Genomic DNA, 25,286 nt, shown 5'->3' with positions numbered 1-25,286 from the left:
CTACGGTATGTTTTGTGATAGTTATACATACTTGGCATTGGTAATGTTTAATGTGATGCAGCCGGAGATAAAGGATGGGGATAAAGACAGACCCACATAAATGTAATAACCTCACAAAGATGAATTTCTAGCTCTGAGATATAGGGGTATATATATATATATATATATATATATATATATATATATATATATATACACACACACACACACACACACACTATATTACCAAAAGTATTTGGACACCTGCCTGTACACACATGAATTGTAATGGCTTCCCACTCTTAGTCTGTAGACTTCAATATTGAGTTGGCCCAATCTTTTGCAGCTGTAACAGCTTCAATTCTTCTGGGAAGGCTGTCCACAAGGTTCAGGAGTGTGTCTATGGGAATGTTTGACCATTCTTCCAGAAGCGCAATTGCACAAACAAGGTCCATGAAAACGGATGGATGAGAGCATTTGGTGTGGAGGAACTTGACTGGCCTGCACCGAGTCCTGACCTCAACCTGATAAAATGCCTTTGGTATGAATTAGAGCTGCCCTAGCGTGGCAGTCCTCTTTGAAGACACACCAAGTCTCTTCCAACCTCAGTGCCTGACTTCACAAATGCACTTTTGTTACTTTTGGTAGTGTGTGTGTGTGTATATATATATCCAGCTGCAATAAATTATATAAAACATGTTAAACTACAGCCAGAACTAAAATTTGATTACTGTGGAGAAGGGGTTTATTAGTCTGGGAAAAGAAGATACTTCTAATAAGATTCTTAATAGAAATACAGTTTCTGGGACAGTAAGTGAGGGGTAATATCTTCCATTGGGGACACAGACCGCATTAAAAACCTAATTAACTATATATAAATGTCCCCATTTCATGGTAATTACCCCCAAATCTGTCTCCAAATCAATTGCTACATCCAGATCAAATTCCCAATTAAAACACAAATAAGATAAACGTACAGTATAATGATGCTGCACTTAACACTACTTTCCAGCAAAATGAAAATAAAGTCTGTGTATTTGTGTATTTCAAAAAAAGGAGCAAATTTTAGATGGTTCAAAAAAAAAAAAACATAAACAGTGTCAAAATATATCCACCAAAGTTAAAACGTTATACAATGTCCATAATTTCTTATTGGTGGTAAACGCCTCTTTTCAACCTACATACATGCCCACCTCTACCCATGATTGCAATCTCACTTACCCTCTACTTTGCATCTCTTTCAAGATCAGCAATAGCACTTTTCAAACCTAGGCTTTTTCTACATTAAAACTGAACTTTACCCATTACCATTTGATAACAATTAATCTAATTAAAATATGTACATTTCCAGCCTTGAATTTATGTTTTAGCTTAATTAGGCTGGCCGTACACGGTTTGAATTTCTTCTCTGCAACCATGGGTTGTAGAAAAGAAATTAGCATGATTATTAGCACAGCACATTAGAATTAGCACAGACCATGTTGACAGAGGAATCAGCAATTGTCTTCTTCCAGAGCAGGGGCCGCCGGGAGAAGACAGTGATTATCGCTAACGGTTAAAGCAGCCACTAGCAATAATTGCAAGAGAATCCAGCAGGGCGGTTGTACCCAAGTCGATCGATCTATTAACCAAGTATATTCAGCCTGCCCATTAATGGTTCGAACCATTTATGTCTGGCCTTACATAGGAATGCTATCGTAAGCTTAACAGTGCTGAAGTTCACAGATGGCCTATTGGAGACAAAGGAGAGAATATCAGGGAGATACCTTTTAAAGAAGAACTAAGGTCAAAAACAAAAATTCAATATGTGATAGTTCTTAGTAGACTGTAAAACATGTCTGTCTTTGTAATATAAATGCAAGGATATAGAGAAATATACCTGCTCCAGCTTGTCAGCTTCCTTTATTGTGGGGACAACGCAGCTTCCTCAATTTCCCAATGGTTTAGTTGTCCCCTTTTTGGCCTATGCCGTTATTCAAGGAACTACAGCGCAGGGCCATTATGTCATTGGGGGGCGTTGCTTCTTTTACTTAGAAAGCCCTAGCGTGGCAGTCCTCTTTGAAGACACACCAAGGCTCTACCCACGTCTCACGTTTGGCCCTCCTATGCCCTGCCTATGTCACTGTCAACTGCCCACTGAATCATGGGAAGTGTAGTTTACTGTGGGAGGTCATTATGGTATTTTTTGATACATATTAAAATGTGTCACTTTCATGAGCTTTATTCACAGTACAATACAAATATGAAGGCTGCCTTTAGTTGTATTTTAACTATTTTTTGTGTCCCTGGCAGCAGAGTTTTTCTCATCACCTCTCCTGCCTTTCTTTTCTCCCTCCCTGATCTGTGTTCCCTCAGCATAGTCTGCATAGTCTGTGTCATTCCTGTTGCTTTCTTCCCCCTTCAACAACAGTAAATCCTAGCCGTCAGTAGATCAGCCTCTAGCAGGGATCTCCAAACTACGGCACTCCAGCTGTTGCGGAACTACACGTCCCATCAGTGGTGGCTGCGGCTCCATCGGTCGGGGGGATGGGCAGACGGACCTGACCACAGCCCCACCTGTCGCTCCAGCCCAAACCACACTTACTCCCCCAATGGGATTGCGTCTTCTTTTGGCCAATTGGGAAACTGGTCTCAGGACCCAATTCCTGATTGGCTGGGAGGAGAATCCATATGATAATAGCTTTTCATTGCTATTGTCACACAACTGGGTGGGCTCGGAGCGCAGTGCTCTGTGCCCTGAGCCCACCCTTTTTTGAAGCTCATTAGATCCTCTGGCTCTACTCACATGCTTAAAAAAAAAAAACACCTCCCCGTTGGAATCCATGTGTCCGGCGCCCTGCATGTAGATAAGGGGGCCGAACGCATGGATAGGGGGGTAGCCCCTAGTGGGCATGCTGCCACTGCATCCCATGAGGCATTGTAAAACTCTGACATTCACAGACATGACTAGGACGATTTGCTGTTTTCCCGTGGCAGCACTAAATGAAAGCTGATGTACATGAAGCCTAATATTTGTACACATTATTTAGCACTATACAGAACACCGAGGATTTCAAATTGCCCTTCTCATTAGTGTCCTGCAGCTTCTCCTGATCTCCACTAGATTACCTACTCCACACTGAACATCCACCTATGTAGGCTATAGGGAATGGGGGGAAAAAAGTTTTGCCTTTTTAGATATGTTTTAACAGTGGTCAAAATTTCAGGAAAAAATTAAATCTTTCATAAGGGACTCTTGTTCTGGGGACAGTTGTCTGAGGTGATTTACAGCACGTAGGCTAGCTTTCTTTCCACCTTCTGTTGTCTTTTTAAGACACAAAGTAAAGAAATAAATCCTCAATTACGCACAGCAAAAATAAATTTGGCAAGGATTAAACCATTCCCTAACGCATCCAAAATAGAAAAAGGTTTTAGTTTTAGATACATTAATTTGTGTCTACTTGCTTTTATTGTTTAAAAGCAGAACTCCAGCCAAAAAATAAGATAAAACGGAGCAATCCATTAAAAAGAATGTCAGGTGTTAGATGTCCTGATTATTCAACCCACTTTTTTCTGAGCAAGGTCATCCTGGACCCACCCCAGCTTGTGAATGGATAGCGAAAGGAGAAGCAGCACAGTGATGAGCTCATCTCTTCTGTTTCCTCCTATCAGCATGCTTCTTGTCTGCACATAAACTGGCTCCTTGTGCTGCTTCTTCCTCACACTCCAGCCTTCCTATATGATGGTACCAAGTCAAATTCAGTTACTTACACTGCTTACATTTATTAAATATGTTGATCATAGAGCTGAATTTGTGCCTATTATATATGCGCAGAGTTCAGCTCTCTTGAGTAACTTCAAACCTGTCAGTGATTTGTAGTAATTGTCATGTCTGAAATATATGGTTTCTGTAACAAGATGGTAATGCCGCTAATGAAATGTAATAGTATTATGTGTGTGTTTGTGTTCTCTCCTCCTGCTTCCATGGCTTGATGTAGTGAAATCACAATGAGGTAAGTACTTCCGTTACATGTTACAGTAGTTGTCAGTAGGTGGATTTCTGTCTGTATCAGTGCTAAATGCCTTTCCATATTTTACACCCATAAGCTTGTGGATGAAATTTTGTTCTGAAATAGTTTAGTGGGTTTTTTTTTGGAATTTCAATGCCAGCCCCTCCCACTATTCCTTTTTGAAAAAAATCTTCAAATTGTTCCTTTATTTCCATAGTTGCATAATTAGGTTGAAAAAAGACCATATAGTTCAACTAATAGAAAAAAAATACATAAAACCTCCATAAACAGGACCCTATACCCACAGTTGATCCAGAGGAAGAAAAAAAAAACAACCCTATAAAGCAATGATCCCAGAAAATGCGGCCCTGGGGCCAGATGTGGCACTTTACTAGCCTTTTTCCAGCCCTTGAGGCACTATTCCTCTCACTGACACCAATGATGGTGCACTGTTCCTCCCACTAAGAAAAATAATGGGGGCACAATTTCTCCCTATAATACCAATGATGGTGCAAGTTCCTCCTCCTATTAACCACAGGCTCTATGTAAATTATGTACTCCCATTGACCACCAAGCCAGAATACAAGCTATTTCTTTCCCTTAAGGCCACAGTCCGGCCCCCCTAAAGTCTAAAGGACAGTTGACTGGCTCTTTTTTTAGAAGGTTTTGAGACCCCTGCTATAAAGCATGGTTCCATTTGCTCCAGTGGTGGAAAAAAATTACTTTCTGAAACCCCAGGGGGCAATGGGATAGTCCCTGGATCAATCTGGTCTACTGGAGAGTAGACCTTTCACAAATAAAATTTCTGAGAGGCCGAAGGAAAGGTTAGGTGGTTTAACTCTTCAGCATTTATTAAAACTGTTTTGGGGGGGGGATTGGCCCTTTAAAGCTGAACTGCAGAAAAACTAAAACTCCGGCCTTGCAGGCTCCTGTGTGCTACTAGACAGGTTAATGCAGCCTCTTCTACCCCCATGCTCTAGTGGTCTAAAGTCCTATGACATCTTCAAGACCAATGCAGGGTGGGACCATAGCGCTGCACTGGACATGAGGACGCAGAGAGACAGTCCAGTGCTGGAGCATGGGGGAGCACTCCCTGCCGGGAAAGTGAAAGCTCTGTTAAACAAAATGCTTTTATATTTATTTTATACATAAATTAGCATTTTGTATCCACACTGCAAAGGAGGAGATTTAGTTTTAATGGAGTTGAGCTTTAAACTACAAAAAATAGACGTGGAAGTCACCGGTTTTCAAAATGTGGTTTGAGTTTTGCTAAAAGGACACCTATCACAGCTTCTTATGTAAAACGCACCACAATGCCACTCCTTCACAGCATACAAAATGTGAATACAAGCATCTGCACTGTCCCATTGTATAACTGCAATAGGAGAGCAAACCCTTTTTTTGATGATGGGAAAGATGACTGTGTAAGGTAAATACAAGAAGACATTTAAAATGCCTAAAAAAAACTGTGTCCAAGCAATCTGTTATCTCAAAAGGTTTATCCACACAAAACTTGGTATTTTAGGCACAAGTCACCAACTGTACCAATGACCAACTTCTGATGTTGGTCACACGGTCATTAAAGTGATCTTAAACCCTCCCGTGTTGTTTTTTTTTTTTATGAACGTTTGCGGCTGATCACATATTGAGCAGGCAGCTTCTTTATCTTTTATTTTTATCTTTTTCCTTAAGTAGGTTTCAGGGTGTCTCCCTTCTCTTGCAGCGTCCTGTGGAGCCACCATGCATCCGTGCATTCATTGCCTATATTTATCTTGTTGCACTAGTGGTCTGCAAACTGCCCTGTGGGCTGAATGCGGTCCTTTGCTAGCCTTTATCCACCCCTGGGCCACTATTCCTCCTACCGAAGCAAGGCCAGTGACACCAATAGTGGGCCATAATTCCTGCCACTGAAATCAAAGTTGGAGCACTATTCCTCCCAATGATATTGTCATTTTCTTACTCCCGCTGACTAAAGTTCAGCCGCCTAAAATCTGAAGGTCAGTACACTGGCCCTTTGTTTAGAAAGTTGAGACCCCTGGACACCTGCATCAATAGAAACACACAGTCCCCTAGCCTGGGATGGCAAGAAGCTCTCTTGCTCCTCCCTCTTCCCAGACTGGCTGGGGACTACACTGATCACTGTTATACCTTCTTCTAATGACTGGAAGTTCTGAGAGACCATAAACCAGCAGCATTAAAAGTTGTAAACTGCAAGAGCTGTGGTAAGAATTTTTAACTACCGCCTGCTATATAGTAAAATGGCAATGGATGGGATCCCCTCTCGCTCTGGAGCAACATCCTATGACGTTGCCCCAGTGTCACCACCCTCACGCGCAGCACTGTGGTCACGACGTGTCCCTAGGACACGGCTCAACCCCGATCTCAGTAAAGAGCCGATGACTCCATTCTATACCCATGTGATCGACTGTGTCCAATCAGAGCCGATCACAGTGCTGTTTATCTGCTCTCTTTGCCTCACACTGACAGAGTAATGACGGATCATCCCTGCCCTGATTATCGGTGCAGCCCCAGCAGTGCCAATCAGTGACGCCAATCAGTGACACTAACCAGTGATGCCAGTGATGTATAATAGTGCGGCATATTAGTGCCTCCTCATCAGTGCCATCTAATCAGTGCACATCAGTGAAGGAGAAAAATTACTTATTTTAAAAAATTACTGACTGAAACTTTTTTTTTTCTTCAATATTTTGTCATTTTTCGTTTTTTAAGCAAAAAATAAAAAAAACACCAAAATTAAATGCCACCAAAAGAAAGCTCTATTTGTGGGAGGAAAACTATAAAAATGTAATTTGGGTACAGCGTTGCATGACTGCACAATTGTCATTCAAAGTGTGACAGCCCTGAAAGTTGAAAATTGGCCTGGGCAGGAAGGGTGTAAAAGTGCCCTGTATTGAAACGGTTAACAAATATATGGGAATTTTTATTTTAATTTACAAATATAGCTGAATTCATGAAGACCTTCTACCATCAACATTTTAGATTATTTCACAACTTGGTAGGTTACATCCATCTGTTGAAAGTGGTTGTGTGGTCAGTAGCGAAGGCTCTGTCCTTGAGTCTCCGATATGCTGGTTGACCAGGCCTCCTGCTCCCTGCTAGAATGTATTTATTGTATTTTTATACAATGCTACAGAGTGAGACTCCACATCACTCAGGAGGTTACAAGGCGCAGATCAAATCTAGCCTCAGAAGACCTTGAGGAATGAAGTCAGTAGGTGGTACCTACTAACTATTATCTACCACAAATTGAAGTATCACTTTACAATGACTGACCCTTTAGCTTGGAGTTTGTCTTCTTTTCCCTGAAGGACAGTTATATTAAACAGAATATGGCATTACATTTCTATGGTTACCTGTCCTGAGCTAAATTCTACAGCACACCAAGATACATTGCACCCTAAAGCAAACACAATATATAAAAACAGAGGAATTTTAATTTTAGTTGTACCATGCTCAAACATTTGGTCCTCCGTGTCCCCTCAAATTTATATTGCCTAGTAATGCCAGTTGTTCTTTTTAAAGCAGAATTCCAGCTAAAACTTTAGTTTTGATGGTGAGGGGAAGGGTTATAACTTCTGTCAGGTTTTCTTTGCAAGTAAGACAAGATCACCAAGAAGGAAGTGAGGGCAAGCTCCCTAAGTGGGGCACAGACGACCATAAAAACCAGCCAGCTGTTCTAACCCTTTACCACCCTATCCAAAAAAGGTTTGACTGGAGTTTTGCTTTAAACTTGCTTATGTAATCTGATTGTTTTCTTTGCTTCATTTTAGCTGGATGAGGAAACCACGATGTGGCGTGCCTGACACAACGAGAGCTAGCTCCAGATTTAGTGTTCGCCGAAAACGTTATGCCTTAACCGGGCAGAAGTGGCATCACAAGCATATCACATATAGGTAAAGAGGACTGTTGTATTTATATTGTCACGCTAGATGCATGCTTAATGGTGATGATCAGTTCTGGCAGTTAAGTCACGCTCTTTATTTGGTACTCATTAATTTATACCTGCCTATAAACAGAATCATTCAAGGTAATATTTCAAGTTTAGTAACTCACCACTGCTTACCAGACCATTAGGCTGAACTCTAAGAAATTAGCCACTTTGTAAAATGAGCTGGCTTCTTATGAGATAAGTCCAACAAGGCATATGCCACCTCCTGGACTTGGCTCTTTTAATTACAATTGACAGTTTTACTGAGCACCAGGAGTATAGCTATCGCTACACGGCTCGACAGGAGAGACGCGGTCTTCTCACACACAGCATCCCTGCCCACCCTCCCGTCTGCTGTCCATTCACAGAAGGCTTTGTATTTTGTGAATGGGTTCAAATAATAAAAAGTGCTTTGTGATTGGGCAGGAGGAGGGGCGGGCCACAGCGGCTGCATGAAAGTTTGCAGCTGTAGAAGCGGAGACCAGAAGGTTCAGTGACAGGAGATTGGATGTATAGCAATAGCATTGCTCCCGGTGCTCAGTAAAAATGTCAGTTGTAAATGAATGAGCTAAGCCCTGGAGGTGGCATGCACCTTGTTGGATTTAACCTCCTAGTAATCCAGCACATTTTACAAAATGGTTGAATTCCTGGAGTTCAGCTTTAAATAGGGCAACTGCATTAATTACATTTTTTTTGTTTTTTTTTTCCTTTTATTTTCACCAGGTATTTCATCCAGTAAATCTGTCATTTTTCAACATTCTTTAACCACTTGCTTGCCGTGCCAATTCTGACATTTCTCCCATACATGTAAAAATCTGCATTCTTTTTTTGTGGTAGAAAACTACATGGAACCCCTAAACATTATATATTTTGTGATAGCAAAAGCCTTGAAGAATAAAATGGTGGCGGTTGCAATTTTTTATGTCACATGGTATTTGCGCGGTTGTTCATCAAATGCAGGTTTTCCGATATAAATACACATTCAATGAATTTTAGTTTATATAAACATAATATATTACTTGATTTTTTGGTAAAAGGTGATGTTACGACAAGTAATAGATAATTAACATGTCAGGCTTTTAAAATTGCACACTCGTCAGATGCAAAAAACTTTGGTCGGGAAGTGATTAGAGCGGAGCTACATTATTTATTTCCCTTTTATTTAAAACAAACTCACTGCTTTATTTTGTTGAGAGAGATCACTTTGAAAAACACCCCCTCTAGCCACGGCCATCTTGAATAAGGGCAGATAATTTATATAGTATTTAATTCCTGGAATCCATCTGTCCTTAGCTCAGGCATGCATGCAGGAGATTATGCTTAGCTGAGAAAACCTCTCCTCCCCTCCTGAAGACTCCTGGGATGTACAGTATGACATTTGCCTAGGCCTGGAAACCAGGGAATAACTGAAAAAATGTTCAAATAAAAAAAGTTTAAAACAAGTAAATATAATATACCTTCCTATCTATTTATTAATGCCAGTAGCATACAGATTAAAATTGGTCAATGTTGATTGAGAGAATTAAGGTTTACTTTAGCTGACTTTAGACCAAGCTATCCAGCAGAAGTGGTATTTAAAGGGTTAAAATAAACAATTTACAAACTGAAAAGTGCTTACAATGGTCCGCTTTTGTTCATTTATGTAACAAACCTTTTACCCAAATGGGAAAAAATGCTATCACAAGGGATGAACCTACCTGCCGGGATCCTTCAAAAACTGTGTGCAAGTGTACCTAGAAGAATTGATGCTGTTTAGAAGGCAAAGAGTGGTCACACCAAATATTGATTTGATTTGGATTTCTCTTCTGTTCATTTACTTTCCATTTTGTTGATAAAAATAAACTATTAACACTTCTATTTTTGAAAGCATTCCTCATTTACAGAATGTTTTTCACACCTGCTTAAAACTTTTGCACAGTACTGTAAGATTGCTAGTAAGGCCACAGACATAACTACACTACAAAGCCCTTATGCTGTCTGTAATGGAGCCATTTCTGTAATTTGTGCAGCAACTGGGAAGCAAATTTTAGATTATCTGTTCTCTGCATGTAAAGAATTGTCCAGGAGTCTGAGAATTAGAAAGCATATTAGATATGAATTATTTGGTATTCACCTGCAAAGCCAGAACTTGTGCGTTACCTTCTGTCACCCTCATTTACAGATTACCGTAATAAGATTTTTATAGCTTTGGTGTAGACTTGTTAAAGCCAGGGTCTCTAAAATGAAATTGATTGGAGCTTTCAAGATAATTACAATGAATCAGCAAAAGCACATGTAAGACATTTGCTAAGAAATTGTTAGAACGGTGCTGCCAATGGTTGGAAGGTTTAAATGATAAACTTGTAATATAACAGGACTCACTGGCTGCTAATACAGCGGCTTGTTAGTTTCATCACTTCAAGGCACTTAAACGGCAGCTGTTTTATTGCAGCGCTTTCTATGACTTTAGCCTTGTTCTACTGGTGATTTGGCAATATATGGTTAGATATTGATGCAGCATGAGCGGCACACAGATAAAATCTAATTAAGGCTACTTTCACACTGGGGCGGGGGGGGGGGGGCGTTAGCAGTAAAGTGCCGCTAGTTTTAGCTGCGCTTTACCGCTGTTATAGTGGCACTTTTCGGCTGCTAGCGGGACGCTTTTAAGGCGCGCTAGCAGCCGAGTAAAGGTTTAAATGTGCCCAAAAAGTGCCTTTGACAAAGCGCTTTGCAGGCACTTTGGCAGCATTGCCCATTGATTTCAATGGCGGGAGCGGTTTAGGAGTAGTGTATACACCGCTCCCGCACCTCCCCAAAAATGCTGCTTGCAGGACTTTTTTTTTCCTGTCCTGCAAGCGCACAGCCCCAGTGTGAAAGTACTCAGGCTTTCACTCTGGGGAGACATGAGAGGCGCTTTACATGTGCTATTTTTAGCGCTAAAACACCTGAAAAGCGCCCTGTGTGAAAGGGGTCTAAGAGGCCAATATCAGTATTAGAAGTGATGTGCAGGATTTGAAAGGAGTATATCGTTACTTGTGTGTCCTTGCTGATAAAACAGTATTGGATAGACAGATATCACCCTATAAAAAATGTAGACAATTAATCACTCTGATACGTCTCTGCTAAGAGTTATTCTAATACAGACTTTCAAATTTTATATTGGGACAGCTAAGGTTCATGAATTACCATTTCAGGTGGGTTTTTTTTTTTTGTTATTTTGGCTGTTTTTTGCTATTGTAGCGTGGTTTAGCTTCTTTTTATAGATGTTGTATAAGGCTGGCCATAGATGGATTGAAATTTGTATGATCCATCTATGGCCATTCCCATTTTAGAGGAGTCAACCTAATGATCAACTCCTCTGGAATGTTGGAAAACTTGTGTTCGATCAGTGCATGCAGCCAATAGTCTGCAGTGCAGATCAGTGTGGCAGGGCAGAAGTCCCACTATCAGAATACAGTAGCGCAGCTGGGAGGATTCCCATATCCGCCTCAAATGTGTGGATAGGGGAATGCATTTGTTTGCTTCTTTTGATCATCTATGTTCTCCAAACTGCAGTCCGAAAGCCAGATGCGGCCCTTTGCTAGCCTTTATCTGGCCCTTGGGGCAGTATTCCTCCCAGTGATATGAGGGTACTATTCCTTCCACTGACACTAACAATGGGGTACTATTCCTCTCACTGATACCAGTGATGGGGAAATATTCCTCCTCCTACTGACCACCAACCCAGAGGCAATGTTTATTCTAATTGATGTTGGGCCTGGAACATTTTCTACCCCCACTGGACACAATCCGACCTCGCCTAAAGTCTGAAGGACTGTAAAGTGGCTCTTTTGTTGAGAAGTTTGGAGACCCCTGCTCTATGGTCAGCTTTACAGTCTAAAATATTAAAAATCATCTTTCACGAGTATTCACTTATACATGTCCAGCACATCCCAGCAATGCTCAGTTGGATTAAGTTCTGGAGAATTTGAAGGCCAAGTCAACACCTGGAACTTTGATGTGTTCCTCAAACCATTCTTAAATAGAGTGGTGATGGATTAGAATATTTGTTTTAGTTGGTGTATCTGCCCCTGCTAAGGATTCTGACCACTCTCATGGGACTGAAAGTGAGCGAAAATTCTAGATTTTCAGTTGTCACCAGAACAAGAATAGGGTGGAAACCTTCCAGTGGAGACAACGGCCTAAAAGATTTGGTTCATTTTCGAGAGATTTCCTCCCACATTCTATTCCTTCCAAAAGAAAGGGGTTTTAATCAGTCCCCACTTTATACAAAATTTTGGTTTTAGATATAGAGTGAAACTGTGGCCAAGCTATAAACGTACAAATATTTACGAGAAAACCAAAACATAATATATTACCACTTACTAGTTCTTAGATACAGTGACTGCATTATTTCTTTTCTTTTGTTATTTTTTTTTCTTTTAAATTAAACCATATAATGATTCAGCTGCTATAACCTCCTACAGAATAATCACATCTGGCCCTTATTTCATCTCCTGGAATTTGGGATGGAAGACATCATTTTGGGCCAACATTCACTGAATTTGATGGGAATGGCAATGAGTTTGGACGATTATAAAGAAAAGATTTGGCTGTATAGTGTAGTGCAAATATTCTGCCTGCAGTGCCATCCTGCTTACTGTATATAGTCTGTTTTCAAAGGGGATTAATAATAAATACCCTTCACTTATTAACTTAATGAACATGTGTAACAGCTGATGTGAGGATTACACTCCACTCTGGGAAGACATCCCGCAGAGGAATAAACCCATTGGCTGGATGGAATAATGTTAACGATTTATAAAGTGCTGTCATCTCCTGTTGAGCACTACAAAGTCTTACTAAAACTGCCCATAGACAGCAGTTGGAAGATCCTATTGCTGAACTGTCTTATAACACTTGTACCCTAAACAGAGGCATTATCATTTTTCTTAAGCAGGTTAATACAGAGAGCAGATCTATCTAATAATACACACTTCAACAAATACATGATTTCTTTTCAGACTGATCTATTGCACTAGGAGTAATCGATCAAACCCTTTTAATTGATATGCCACAAATGGGGAAGTGGATTTTGATTGATGGTTAACCACTTGAGTCCCGGAGCTTTTTTTATTTATTTTTTAATTTCTTAATTTTTTGCACATTTTAAATATCATTATAGGCCTGAAGATTAGTTAAAACTCACAAACCTTTTATATTTTCTAAAAGCAGACACTCTAGAGAATAAAATAGTGATAGTTCCAGTTTTTTGTCAGACGATATTAGCGTAATGATTTATGAAGCACAACATTTTCAGTAAAAAAATGCACTAAAGTTTATTTTAGGGCATATAAACACAATGTAAAATAAAACCAAAGAATTTCCAAGCTCAACTTACCAACTAGTCTGCGACCAACCGAATTAACCTGCCTAACAGTATGCGTTAAAAACAGGGGTTTAGTTGCAGACATTTGCAAATACATGCATAAGCTACAAGCACAATAAATTACCCAATTTTTGATAAAATATAAAACATGAGGTTGCACCAAATAAATAAATACTCAACATGTCAAGCCTTAAGGCTCGATTCACACCTATGCATGTTGCTTTTTAGCGTTTCTGCAGTGGTTTTTGTGATGCTTGCCACGTTATTGAGCACCGTTTTTACAGCGTTTTTGCGGCGTTTTGCGTATTTTTTTTTTTTTTTACAGTTTTTTTTTAGACTGTATACAGTCTAAAAAAAAAAAAAAATGCCAAAAATGCAAACCACATCAAAAACTCTGCAAAAACGCTGCACTTGCGTTTTTGATGCTGGTCCATTGAATTCTATTACATGCAAAACGCTGCATTTTGCATGAAAAAAAGTCCCTGACCCTTTCCAAAAATGCAGAGGTACAAAAAGGCATTGATGTGAACATGTTTCATAGGAACCCATGTTAAAAAATTCCCATGCATTTCTGCAAAATGCATCAAAAAACGCGCTAGTGTGAATGGAGCCTTAAACTGCATGTACCTGTGAAAAGGCAACACTTCAGTACCCAGTATATTTCATAGGCTTTAAAAGCCCCTACAGGTCATCCAGGAGCTCCGGTGCTAGAAATATTGCCCTCACTGCGGCATGCATGTGATCTATAACATGTGTAGGGCAATTGACGTTTTCTACATAGGCGCCCCAACGCATGTGTTTTTTTGTATGTATGTAATGTATGTGGGGGGGGCTTTAACATTTGTATTATTGGTTTCTTTAAAATGTAAAGACTTTTTAATTTTTTTTTTATTTTCTATCACATAAGAGACCAGTAGTCCCCTATGTAATAGCATATAGGCGACAGGTTCTCTTTATAGAGACATCCGGGGTCTATTAGATATGGTTTGGATATGTTTTAACAAGCAATGAATGGAGCCTCACTGGCCTCTGTAGCTGCAAGGCAGCAATTCATCCTCCAGATTCACTGCAAAAGTACTCATGTTGTCCTTCCCGGCTCAGCCTTTCAGCCTGGGCCAGATTTTAGATTAGTCATGCTAGGCTTGTGCCTATAGGTGTCACTGTGGGGCAGGTTTGGGACCCGGACTATGTTGCAGGCGCTGTTGTCAGAGCTCCAACAAGGCCTGGAAAATAGGAGGACTTGATCTATGCAGTGTTTGATGAAGCAAGTCATCGGTCTAGTTAATCCAATCACCAGCCTTTTTTTCACAAACTAAAACTCGTTAGTGAATGGGTGGCTTTGCTGCTCTAAAAAAAAAGACATTACAGCCTCTTTTAAAGCATAATATGCTTTGTAATGTTGCCGCCCCCCCACCTATCTATCTTGCCTTAAGTTGTGGATTCCCCATCAGCTGCTCCTCCACTCCTGTGTAACTGCTGGGTATATTGCATTTCATTGCCTTGGGAATGCGGGCACACAGCAGCCAATGTCAATTCCTCCAGTGATGTAGATGCCCCAGAGCATACACACCCACCAGGAGGTCCGTGAATCGCTAAGGAACACACAGCGATCACGTGACCTGCACTTCAAAGAGAAAACGCTTTACATGCAAGTTTTTTTGTTTTTTTAAAGTAGAAGTACGCCTTAACATTAAAATCTCTATATCTAGATCTAGCATCCACAATCTAAGACTAACCTATCTAGCCCTATAAAAAAAAGAAATTGCTATACATAACTTTTTTGAAGCCGCTCCGGTCTCCAGCAGCAGAAGCTCTGCAGAGGAGACCGCCGACAGGGGCTGTGATGCATGGGAAGTGACGTCACCCATAGCGTTACTATAGGGCTTCCATTGTCGGCTTCCTCCTCTGCACACGCCTCCACAGAGAAGCTGCCATTGACAGCTCAGCGTGGGACTGGACTGGAGCAGCTTCAGAAAATGTATTATAACGATTTTCTTCTACAGGGCTAGATAGGTTAGTTTTAGATCGTGGATGCCTGTAGTTTTAGAGATTTTAGTGTTAGGGTGGACTTCAATTTTAAAGAAGCACAGATGCAAGATATATAGTTACATAGTAGGTGAGGTTGAAAAAAAGACACAAGTCCATCAAGTCCAACCTATGTGTGTGATTATATGTCAGTATTACATTGTATATCCCTGTATGTTGTGGTTGTTCGGGTGCTTGTCTAATCGTTTTTTTAAACTATCAATGCTCCCCTCTGAGACCACCCCCTGTGGAAGGGAATTCCACATCCTTGCCGCTCTTAGAGTAAAGAACCCTCTACGTAGTTTAAGGTTAAACCTCTTTTCTTCTAATTTTAATGAGTGGCCACATGTCTTATTTAACCTCCCTTCAACTGAAAAGTTTTATCCCTATTGTGGGGTCACCAGTACAGTATTTGTAAATTGAAATCATATCCTCAAGCCTCTCTTCTCTAGAGTGAATAAGTTCAGTGCTCGCAACCTTTCCTCATAACTAATATCCTCCAGACCCTTTATTAGCTTTGTTGCCCTTCTCTGTACTCGCTCCATTTCCAGTATATCCTTCCTGAGGACTGATGCCCAGAACTGGACAGCATACTCCAGGTGAGGCCGGACCAGAGTCTTGTAGAGTGGGAGAGTTATCGCTTTATCTCTTGAGTTAATCCCCTTTTTAATGCATGCCAATGTTCTGTTTGCTTTGTTAGCAGCAGCTTGCCATTGCATGCCATTGCTGAGCCTATCATCTACTAGAACCCCCAGGTCCTTTTCCATCCTTGATTCCCCCAGAGGTTCTCCCCCCCAGTGAGTAGATTGCATTCATATTTTTGCCACCCAAATGCATTATTTTAGATTTATCTATGTAAAAAAGTGTTTAACAATGTTTAAAGTTACAACTGTTTTAACACCCCACTGTAGGATGTGCTTTGCATGATAATGGCTCCTTGTTGAAAAATGCTGCTAGCAGTCATCAGCTAGATGAAATTCTTAAAGTGTCATTAAACCCGCTTTATTAAAAACTGTCAGTATTTTCTGTTCATACTCACTCAGTCACTATGGGATTCATTTTCTGTATTCTGCAAAAGACTAGTTGATTCTGCTGTTCACTGTCCCTCCTTTCTTGTCTATGTCTCTACTTCAGCCTGAGATTATGTAGACCAGCCATTGCCACGTCTACTGAGCATGCTCCAGTTTCAGTTCCCTCCTAAGCTGTCCATTATCTGTGCAGCCTGCATGACTATAGAGTCACACCTGTAGGTGTATACACTATAAATAACTGACAGTCCACTATCTCCCTCTTCCTCAATGCCCACTAAACAGCTAAACACTATGGGGGCGGGATATTACAAGTTGAATGATGATGGCATCACCTCCCTGTAATTCTAAGCACATACAAACAATAGATACAGGCTAGAAGGGCGTGAAACACGCTGTGATTGCCAGAACCTTCCCCTAGATAGCCTATCCTATGTATTTTCACAAAAATAATTAAGATCTGAGATCAAATATATATTTGTATGATGATTTAAAACCTTCATTTGACATTAAAGTGGAACTACTCTGAGCTTCTGGTTATGGCCACCTTGGGCAGATGATTCATGTAGCATTTAATTCCTGGAATCCACCTTCCCTTATCTAAAGCATGAGGGTGTGCTTAGCTGAGAAACCGCCCCCCCCCCCACTGAAGACTCCTGGGATGTATGACATCATTTGACCAGGCCAGAATCCAAAAGAAATAAACTAAGGAAATGTAAAAAATAACTTTTTCATACAAGTAAATATGATATACTTTCCGGTCTATTTACTAATTGTAGCAGCAGAAGGATTCAAAATAGTCAATATTGATTTAGTGAGTGAAGATTCCCTGTAATTATGTATTTTTTCGTTGTATTTTGAAGGCTGTGTTATGTGTTTGTTTTTTTTTTGTTTTTTGAACATGTGATCAGCAGCAGAAGACTAGAAGCTCCTCCTGCTGATGTTTCCCTGCAGATGGGTTGGGAAAGAGCTGGGTCATATGACAGCTGCATATCAATTAGGGAAAAAAAGGTACTTAGGATTGAAAAAGCAGTTTTGCGTTCACTAACACTTGCTCCACCAGCAGCCGGCATTCTCCTACACTCATGTGGTGGACTGTTCTTTGATCTTCTCGCATCAAATTCAGGACTGTGGTCCTGCAACCACCAGAGCATAAGGGAGAAAAGGCTGTGGGGACCAACCACTGGAGGATAATGGAGAAGAGGCTGCGGGGACCAGTCTTGCAGCACAGAGGGAGCCGGAGAAAGTGGTTTAGGTAAAGATGTGCTATTCTTGCTCCCCCAGACCAGTGGTCTTAAAATTATGGCATTTTGTTTGCCTGTACTTAACCCTTGGGGCACTGTTCCTTCCACTGACTGATATGGAGTACTGTTCCTCCCACTGATTCAAGGCACATTCCTCAAACTGCCATCAAAGATGGGGCGTTTTTCCTTCCATTGACAGCAATGATGGGGCACTTTTCCTCCCACTGACGTCAATGATGGGGCATTTTGCCTTCCACTAAAACCAATGATGGGGCACTTATCCTTCCACTGATATCAACATGGGGGCACTAATCCTACTCCTACTAACCACAAGTTCTTTGTAATTTATTTTACTCCCACTGACCACGCATCCTCAGACATTGTCTACTCCTGCTGACGTTGGGATATTTTCTACTCTTGCCACAATCCAGACCCTCTAAAGTCTGAAGAACAGTAAAGTAGCCCTTTATTTAGAAAGTTTAGTGACCACTGCCCTAGACAGAAAAAAGCATTTAATTCCTGCAGTACGGGGGGCATTTTCACTGCAAGGGAACTTTTTTTACTCTCCCTGGGGTTCAGCTTTAAAGGAGAAGTACAGCCAGAGCTTGTTTGGCTGTACTTCTCCTGTGGATCACAAGAGTGCAGTTTGTTCTGCACTCCTGTGACCTGTTTTTATCAGACAGCGGGCTGAGTCGCACTATTGGCTTTCTTCACAGAGCCAGTCCAGGCTGGGAAAACATCTCGACCATCTAGTTGGGATCTGCCCAGAAGCCTGGACCGGCAGCTGGCTCAGCGAGCCTCTGAGAGCCTGAGCCATCCTCCCCCGCCCCCTCCACAGCTCAGCGCTCCAGTGAGTGTGGGGGAGGAGGGGGGCAGAGCAGAGAGGCGGTGACTGACAGTCACCAGATCTCTGCTCATGGAGCATTGAGAACTGAGTAATCAGCGATCTTTGATCACTCGGTTCTCAGTCTTTGAGGCGGCGGGGGACCGATGCTGCATCCACCTAGGTAAGTATGATTTCTAAACAAAAAAAAAACTGTTCTTTTAAGTGTATTAGCTCTTTGTCTGGAGTTTTGCTTTAAAATTCAGAAATGGCTAAAGTCCAAAAGTGGAATGGTATAGCCATGGCATCTATAAATATAATCCTGATATCATTTTGGACAAATTCATCCCACCAGTAAGTACAGTTATATGCAGATGGTGTTTCTGTCTAAGCCTAGGAATGAACAAGCTTAGTCTAGAGAGCAGACAGACTGCAAAGAGATTAATAAAATAACCCAATGGGAAATGTCGGGAGAAAAAAGAAAACGGGAAAAGTAGAAAATGAAATCTATATTTGAGTAGAAGCAATTCATTTAAATCAATAAGCCATACTGCGAGCTGGAAAAAAGCAACCAAAAAAAGACCTTATTTCAGCTAAGCTTTGATTGATGCCAGCTGAAATGAAAAGATTCAGGTGTAACAAATCATAGAGATTTGTAAGCTTTTTATTTTTATGAGACCCTGACAAATCATGTTGTATACCCTAATTAACTGATTAGAATTGCTGGTGTTTACGGGAGCCTGGTTATGAATGCATGTCAGTGCTGGAGCATGGAAGACAGTGTTGAAAATCCTTAACAGTTCTTTGTATATCACTAGTGAGGCTTTTCATCACTAATCTGCTATCCTCTTTTGTCACATGTAAAGTGTTGTCACAGTCAATTTCCATCAGACACCGAGAACAGAGATATCTTTATTAGGGGTATTTACTGTGAGTGGTGGCACTGCCTACAACTTGTCTTTATGCTGCAAAAAATACAAATTTGGGAAAATCTACAAGAGTTCATGCATGATTAATGAGACCCTGATGCTAGCTTAAAAAATTGGCAGGTAAAAAGTACGGAAAAATCAAATATTTAGACTAGAAAGATTCTCTGCTCTAGGCTACTGCTCCCTGGCGCCACTCGAACCCCATATGCAGGAGGGGAACTGAGCCGTGCATGTTCTCTAACCCGGAATAGGCCGCTCCAGTGTGCAGCGACTTCCTTGTATTCCTATTTTATTTTCCGATCAGTGTACCGGATGTTGTGCTCTGCCGGGGTATGACCAATCACATCTCCAGTAGCAAACAATGGATGTCATTCATGATGCTGTTGCTTACTACTGTGATCTCTGTTATTAGTCACAGTGATCACATGCCCTGTACCATGTGGTAGCTGTGACTGGCCACAGACATCACAATTGTAAAAAATGACATTACCACTGTGCAGCCTAGCTTTAGAGCACATGATTGTAGTTGATGGAACTTGTCCAAGGGGTAGTCTTTATTCAAGGCGGGGGGGTTCTTGTGACAAGCACTCTTGATGGATATGACTCTGATTGCTCTATCTCGGCTTGAATATACTAAGTCTCAATGTCTGTAGCAGTATTTATGCTTGAAAAATATTTTATGTGCCAAATCTTGCTGCTTACAGTTTCCAATTTTTTTGGACATTTTTTAGTGAGCAGAATTACAGTCCTTTTTAATGCAATAATACCATTTAATTATTCTCCTAAAAAGATTGGCTTCCTTTGCAGTCTTCACATCCAAATTGTTTCCCTTCCAATCAGTTTCCTTGTTCTGTCCCAGATTCCAGGCAGCCTTTCCACCATCTGACTACTGGTTTAGCTTAGATGAAACATAATAGCTGTTCTGCGTGGACCACCAGAGGCATTTCACCAATCAGTTAAAATCATAAAATGTTTCAGAGAGCTGTTTGTTATACAACCCCCATTATTTTTTCATACTCCTTTTTATTCTGTTACACAATGCTAACATATCTGAAGGACTTCACAAAAAACAGATTCATTTAGGTATTCTTTGGTCCATAGGAGCTTGCTGTCTAAGATCCATACCACAAACCTACAGATGCAACATCTAGTCCGATTTTGGGGTATGATGAATAACACATACCATAAACAACAAAGAAAATGAGTGTATCAAAATACAGTGCAAAGCAGCTTTTTCTTTTATCTACTAGTCCAGAGTGTGCCTGGATGTGAAAATGGTGGCCACTGCTGTACCCACAATAAACAAATTTACTGTATACTCTTCCCTGCTTCAATATCTTGTTGGAAAATAAAGGAGATATATATCTATATCTATAGATAGATATAGATAGATATATATATATATATATATATATAATATATTAAAACTTTGTAACCATTGTGCCAAAAAAATTATATTTTACACATATATATATATATATATATATATATATATATTCATTCATTTCATTCATACATACATACATACATGAACAACATATCTTTTTATTTCTCCATTAAAAAAGCCATAGTGCAAAAAACAAACAAATTTGGACCGGTTTTGTCTCAATGTATTTTTTCAGAGGTTGTCTTTGTTCTTCATCTTTTTTGTACATGAACAACATTTAGTTTGTAAGAGCACTATTGTTTTTTTTTAACATTACCTCTTTATTCAACATTTTCTTATTTACCAGTTTTACAATATCCATACATTCAATTTTTACACCGATTTTACAAAGTATATATTTTTAAATTCTAATTTCTTATTTCAGTCGATCCCCAGCAGTGACTATATACCACAAGTAGATATACCGACACAAAACCACTCACAACAAAACAAAAAACAAGAAGAAAAAAAAAGTAAAAAAAAAGGGGAAAAAAAAAAAAGAGAGAAAAAACCAAGCCCCCTCCCTCTCCCTTCCCTCCTCCACCTTCTCCTCCCATACCGCTCAACACTTCCCATACAGTCCATATTTTACCTATCCAATCTCTCTTCATACATTCTTTACTATTATATTTGGAATCCAAGAAAATGAGGCCAGACCTGGTGTTATTAGCCAGGGACCCCACAGCTTAACTAATATATCCATTTTACCTCTATTCTGATAAACCTGTCGCTTGATTCATATTGCCTCATTTACCTGGGAGCACCATTCCTCAAATACTGGTACACTGGAAGACCTCAATTTTCTAGCTATTAACTTAAGAGCACTATTGTAAACATTTGTCATGTTTTTTTTTTAAATTCTTTCCATATTTTTTTTCATCCTGGGCCATATATCTGCACTGCTGATTTCCTGCAGCCTCTCCCTGTCTACATGCACTTGCATGACATTGCTCATGACAAGTGACGTGACAACAGTAGAATGTTCATGTGAAATGTACATTGGTGCAGAAGCCCATGTGACAGGGTGACAGTGCAGGAGAACAACAGGTACAGAGTTTAGTCACCCCATAACAGGAAGTCCTTGAGCAAGACTGTGTGTCAGCGGATACCATTTTAATGAAAGCTAAAACTTTAAAAAATACTTTTTAAATGCTTTTGAAATCAAATAACAGGTTAAAATTTGAATGTTGTGGGGTTGGACATACCTATGCTTTTAGAATGGCTGTTCCTGGGATCAAAACTGTACATGTAAATCTATTATGGTCCAAGTGAGGCATTGAAATGGGAATATACATTGTGAGTTGCTGATTGAATAGGGGTACCCAAACAAATCAATTCAACTTTGAGAAGGAAACCTACAAACTCCATCAGACCTTTGTGGACTGCAAACCTAGTACCCCAGCGTTGCAAGCCAAGAGTATTAAGCAATCAATCACTATGATAATCATAGCAAAGTCATCATCATCAGCACTGACACACAAAATGACTTGAAACCTGCAAGATTGATGAGTTCCAGAAACCACTGGCTAGCAGAAAGCTCAGTGATTCCTCCAGACTGATGAGACTGATTAAGCCAGATAAAAAAATGTGTTTTTGGAGAAGCATAGATGGGACACAAGTTTTATGCCATGGAAATAAATTATTTATGTATTGTCACTTTGTGCAGTCAAGCTGCCACGTATGAATGCCGAGCAGAAGGTCCCACATCTGTACAGCACTTGCAGCTTTTAACGTTATTTTGTTGCTGTGACTGAAAGTGTAACCTAAAATATATTATGGGCATAAGAGTGGTTTACACATCTCAGTCCATATTCTTAAACTAGAGGAGTTTTATTGGTAATTGGTTTTCACTGAAAAAACATAATTTAGTTATGCATACATGAAATTAGGTTTTGATGTGATCCTTTTTTTTTTTTTTTTTTTTTTTAGCTGTGCCACATTTATATGATCTTAATTTTGTATACGAAGTTTAGTTTTTGTGACGGGCAGTGCAAGAAGCATTTTGTTGAACTAGTGTGGGGAAAAAAATAATGAAGGATATATAATTTGCCGTCTCAGTTGACCCATACATTTGCCCCGAGACAAGAATATGGAATATAGTAGAATAACTGTTCTGAACTGATAAAAGGTATGACAGCATGTATATGTAATAAACAAAACATGTCTTCCACCACGCATCAGGGGTTTTGTAACGTTTTGAGCTGGCAAAGTCTTCATTCCTGGGCCCACATCTCACCTGGTAGCCAGGCCCTTATACAGTATATGTGATTGGATCTCTCTCTCTCTCTCTCTCTCTCTCTCTCTCTCTCTCTCTCTCTCTCTCTCTCTCTCTCTCTCTCTCTCTCTCTCTCTCTCTCCTGTGGGAGCCTGCTGCTGGGGGAAAAGGCTGACTGCTGAGCTGCTGAGAGAACACTAAAAAGAGCTGATATAATGGGAACTCATTTTGGGGTGTCTTTTTGGTGGAATTGATTTGTGTTTATTTGCTCTTTCAATAAAAGCAAAACCTCTTCTTTTATGCTATGGACTTGCTGAAAGCAAAACCACCCTGCATGGAAACTGGTTAAATGCCTTGCTGAATAAAAAGTGCAGTACAAACCTGTTTGGACTGTTACTAGGTTTCACTGTCTTGTGTCTGGTTTGCTGTTACCAATACTAGATGAGCCTATCTCCCTTGCAATTTACGATATGGTGTTTTCCATGAACTCCAGTCTAGCCAGTAAAGTATCTTTAAGGATTTTTGCCAATTTATATTCTAAAGTAAAGTTCCTGAACTGAAAAAAGTCTTTCCATGTATGTCAGCAAAACAAGGTCTTAGGGCTGAAAGCATGATCCCACTCAATGCTCTACAAAGGCTCCAGGACCCTGACCAGGACTTACCAACCCTGGAGAAAACTGAAAATCAATTTTCCTCTGAAAAACGCACCCCAAAGCCCATTAACCTGCTTTCACTATCTGTGTGTGTGTTGAATGTTCCAAAGGACAATGGGACATACTGTATAATGTAGCCTTAGGTTTAAAAAAAAAAAAATGCCTTGAGATACCTCATTCCTCCCTATGGTGCATACATATGAACAGCCTGGAATTGTAGTAGGTAGTTTAAGACTTTCCTATGTGCATAGACCAAAAGAGAACAGCTAGAATAAAAGGTGGCTGATAAATCAATTTATAACGCACATGGCAGCACACAGTTGAAGGGAAACAATATAAAAGTTACTAATCAACCTTTTTTTTACATTTTTTTTCCAGTATAAAGAACGTCACACCAAAAGTGGGAGATACTGAAACACGTAAAGCCATTCGCCGTGCCTTTGATGTCTGGCAGAATGTAACTCCACTAACATTTGAAGAAATTCCATACCATGAGTTAGAAAATGGCAAGAGGGAAGTGGACATTACTATTATCTTTGCATCTGGATTCCATGGGGACAGTTCACCATTTGACGGTGAAGGGGGATTTTTGGCGCATGCCTATTTTCCAGGACCTGGAATAGGAGGGGATACACATTTTGACTCTGATGAACCATGGACATTAGGAAATCCCAATCATGATGGTAAGACTTGATGTTTAATTCATTGACTCTGTCCTTTGGGGCTCGTTCACACGCGTGTTGATTATGAATAATGAAATGCTCATTAATGTGCCTATAGCATTTATGATGTGTTTTTGAAGCATAGAAAATGCATCAAGAGTGTTTGTTAAATTCCCATGAAGGTGTTGTTTTTATAGGGGGAAGTGCTTAAAGGGGAAGTGATGTAGAGGAAATGATCTGCTTTGAGGTGTGGTTAGGTTGTGCTGTGATAGTAGCCATTTTTGTGTCTTGAATTCTTTGCTAGATGGATTTGTATACCTTGATCTCTTTGACACTTGGCTTAGTCCTGCTCAATTTTGCTTAAAAGATTCTTGCCCTTGCTTTTGCCTGACACAGTCGGTATTGCGTTCTCGCTTGATGCCTTTGCCTGCACACAAAAGCAGATGGTGTTACTACATGGCGGCTCTGTACAACTGTGAAGTGGTTCTCTATTTCGCAGTGCACTCTGGGATACAGGAGCCTCCACTGTCTCTCTCTCAGCACACAGCTAACACTTTCTAAATGTTTAAATAGCATGTCATATTATAGGTGTGATTAAGGTGCAGTTATGGCACGCTACCATTGAAATTAATGGAGGCGGCTGAAAAGTGTCAATGCTTTATGAAAGCAATATGCTGTTTAATCTTTAACACAATGCTACCGCTCATGTGTGTACTGCACTGTGTGATGGCCATTGTAATATTCATAGTAGGTATTGAAGAGCACGTGAGTATGACCTGTATAATGCACACATTTTACACACACATATGCATTTGTAAAAATTCTTCTAGCTCCTAGAATGCCAAATATTTAAATATTGTCTACTATTTAAGGTTGTGGTGTAATTATGCATCTATGCTCGTAAAATACTGACCAGTAACGCAGATTTTAAAAAATTTTGGTTTTTTTAGCTGATCTAAACACGGGGATAGTTTAATTATATTTAAATATATATATTTTTTATGCCTATGCATACCG

At 40.1% G+C, this 25,286-nt stretch overlaps 1 protein-coding gene across 3 annotated transcripts in view; it reads left to right on the top strand.

Annotated features, from left to right (window-relative positions):
• Positions 1-25,286, top strand: part of MMP16 (matrix metallopeptidase 16) — a 325,636-nt gene that overhangs the window by 165,240 nt on the left and 135,110 nt on the right. The window contains exons 3-5 of one of the 3 annotated variants that reach the window (XM_073631916.1): positions 3,957-3,971; positions 7,760-7,882; positions 23,986-24,290. In XM_073631916.1, the coding sequence (XP_073488017.1) occupies positions 3,957-3,971; positions 7,760-7,882; positions 23,986-24,290 (443 nt within the window). Of the gene's footprint in view, positions 1-3,905; positions 3,972-7,759; positions 7,883-23,985; positions 24,291-25,286 lie in introns of all 3 variants that reach the window. The other 2 variants (XM_073631919.1, XM_073631917.1) reach the window with 2 other exon arrangements.

The sequence above is a fragment of the Aquarana catesbeiana genome, linkage group LG05, assembly GCF_042186555.1.
Source record: "Aquarana catesbeiana isolate 2022-GZ linkage group LG05, ASM4218655v1, whole genome shotgun sequence".
Taxonomy (NCBI): Eukaryota; Metazoa; Chordata; class Amphibia; order Anura; family Ranidae; genus Aquarana; species Aquarana catesbeiana.
Note: the sequence above shows the minus strand (reverse complement) of the source record. Positions and strands in the feature narration are given on the sequence as shown.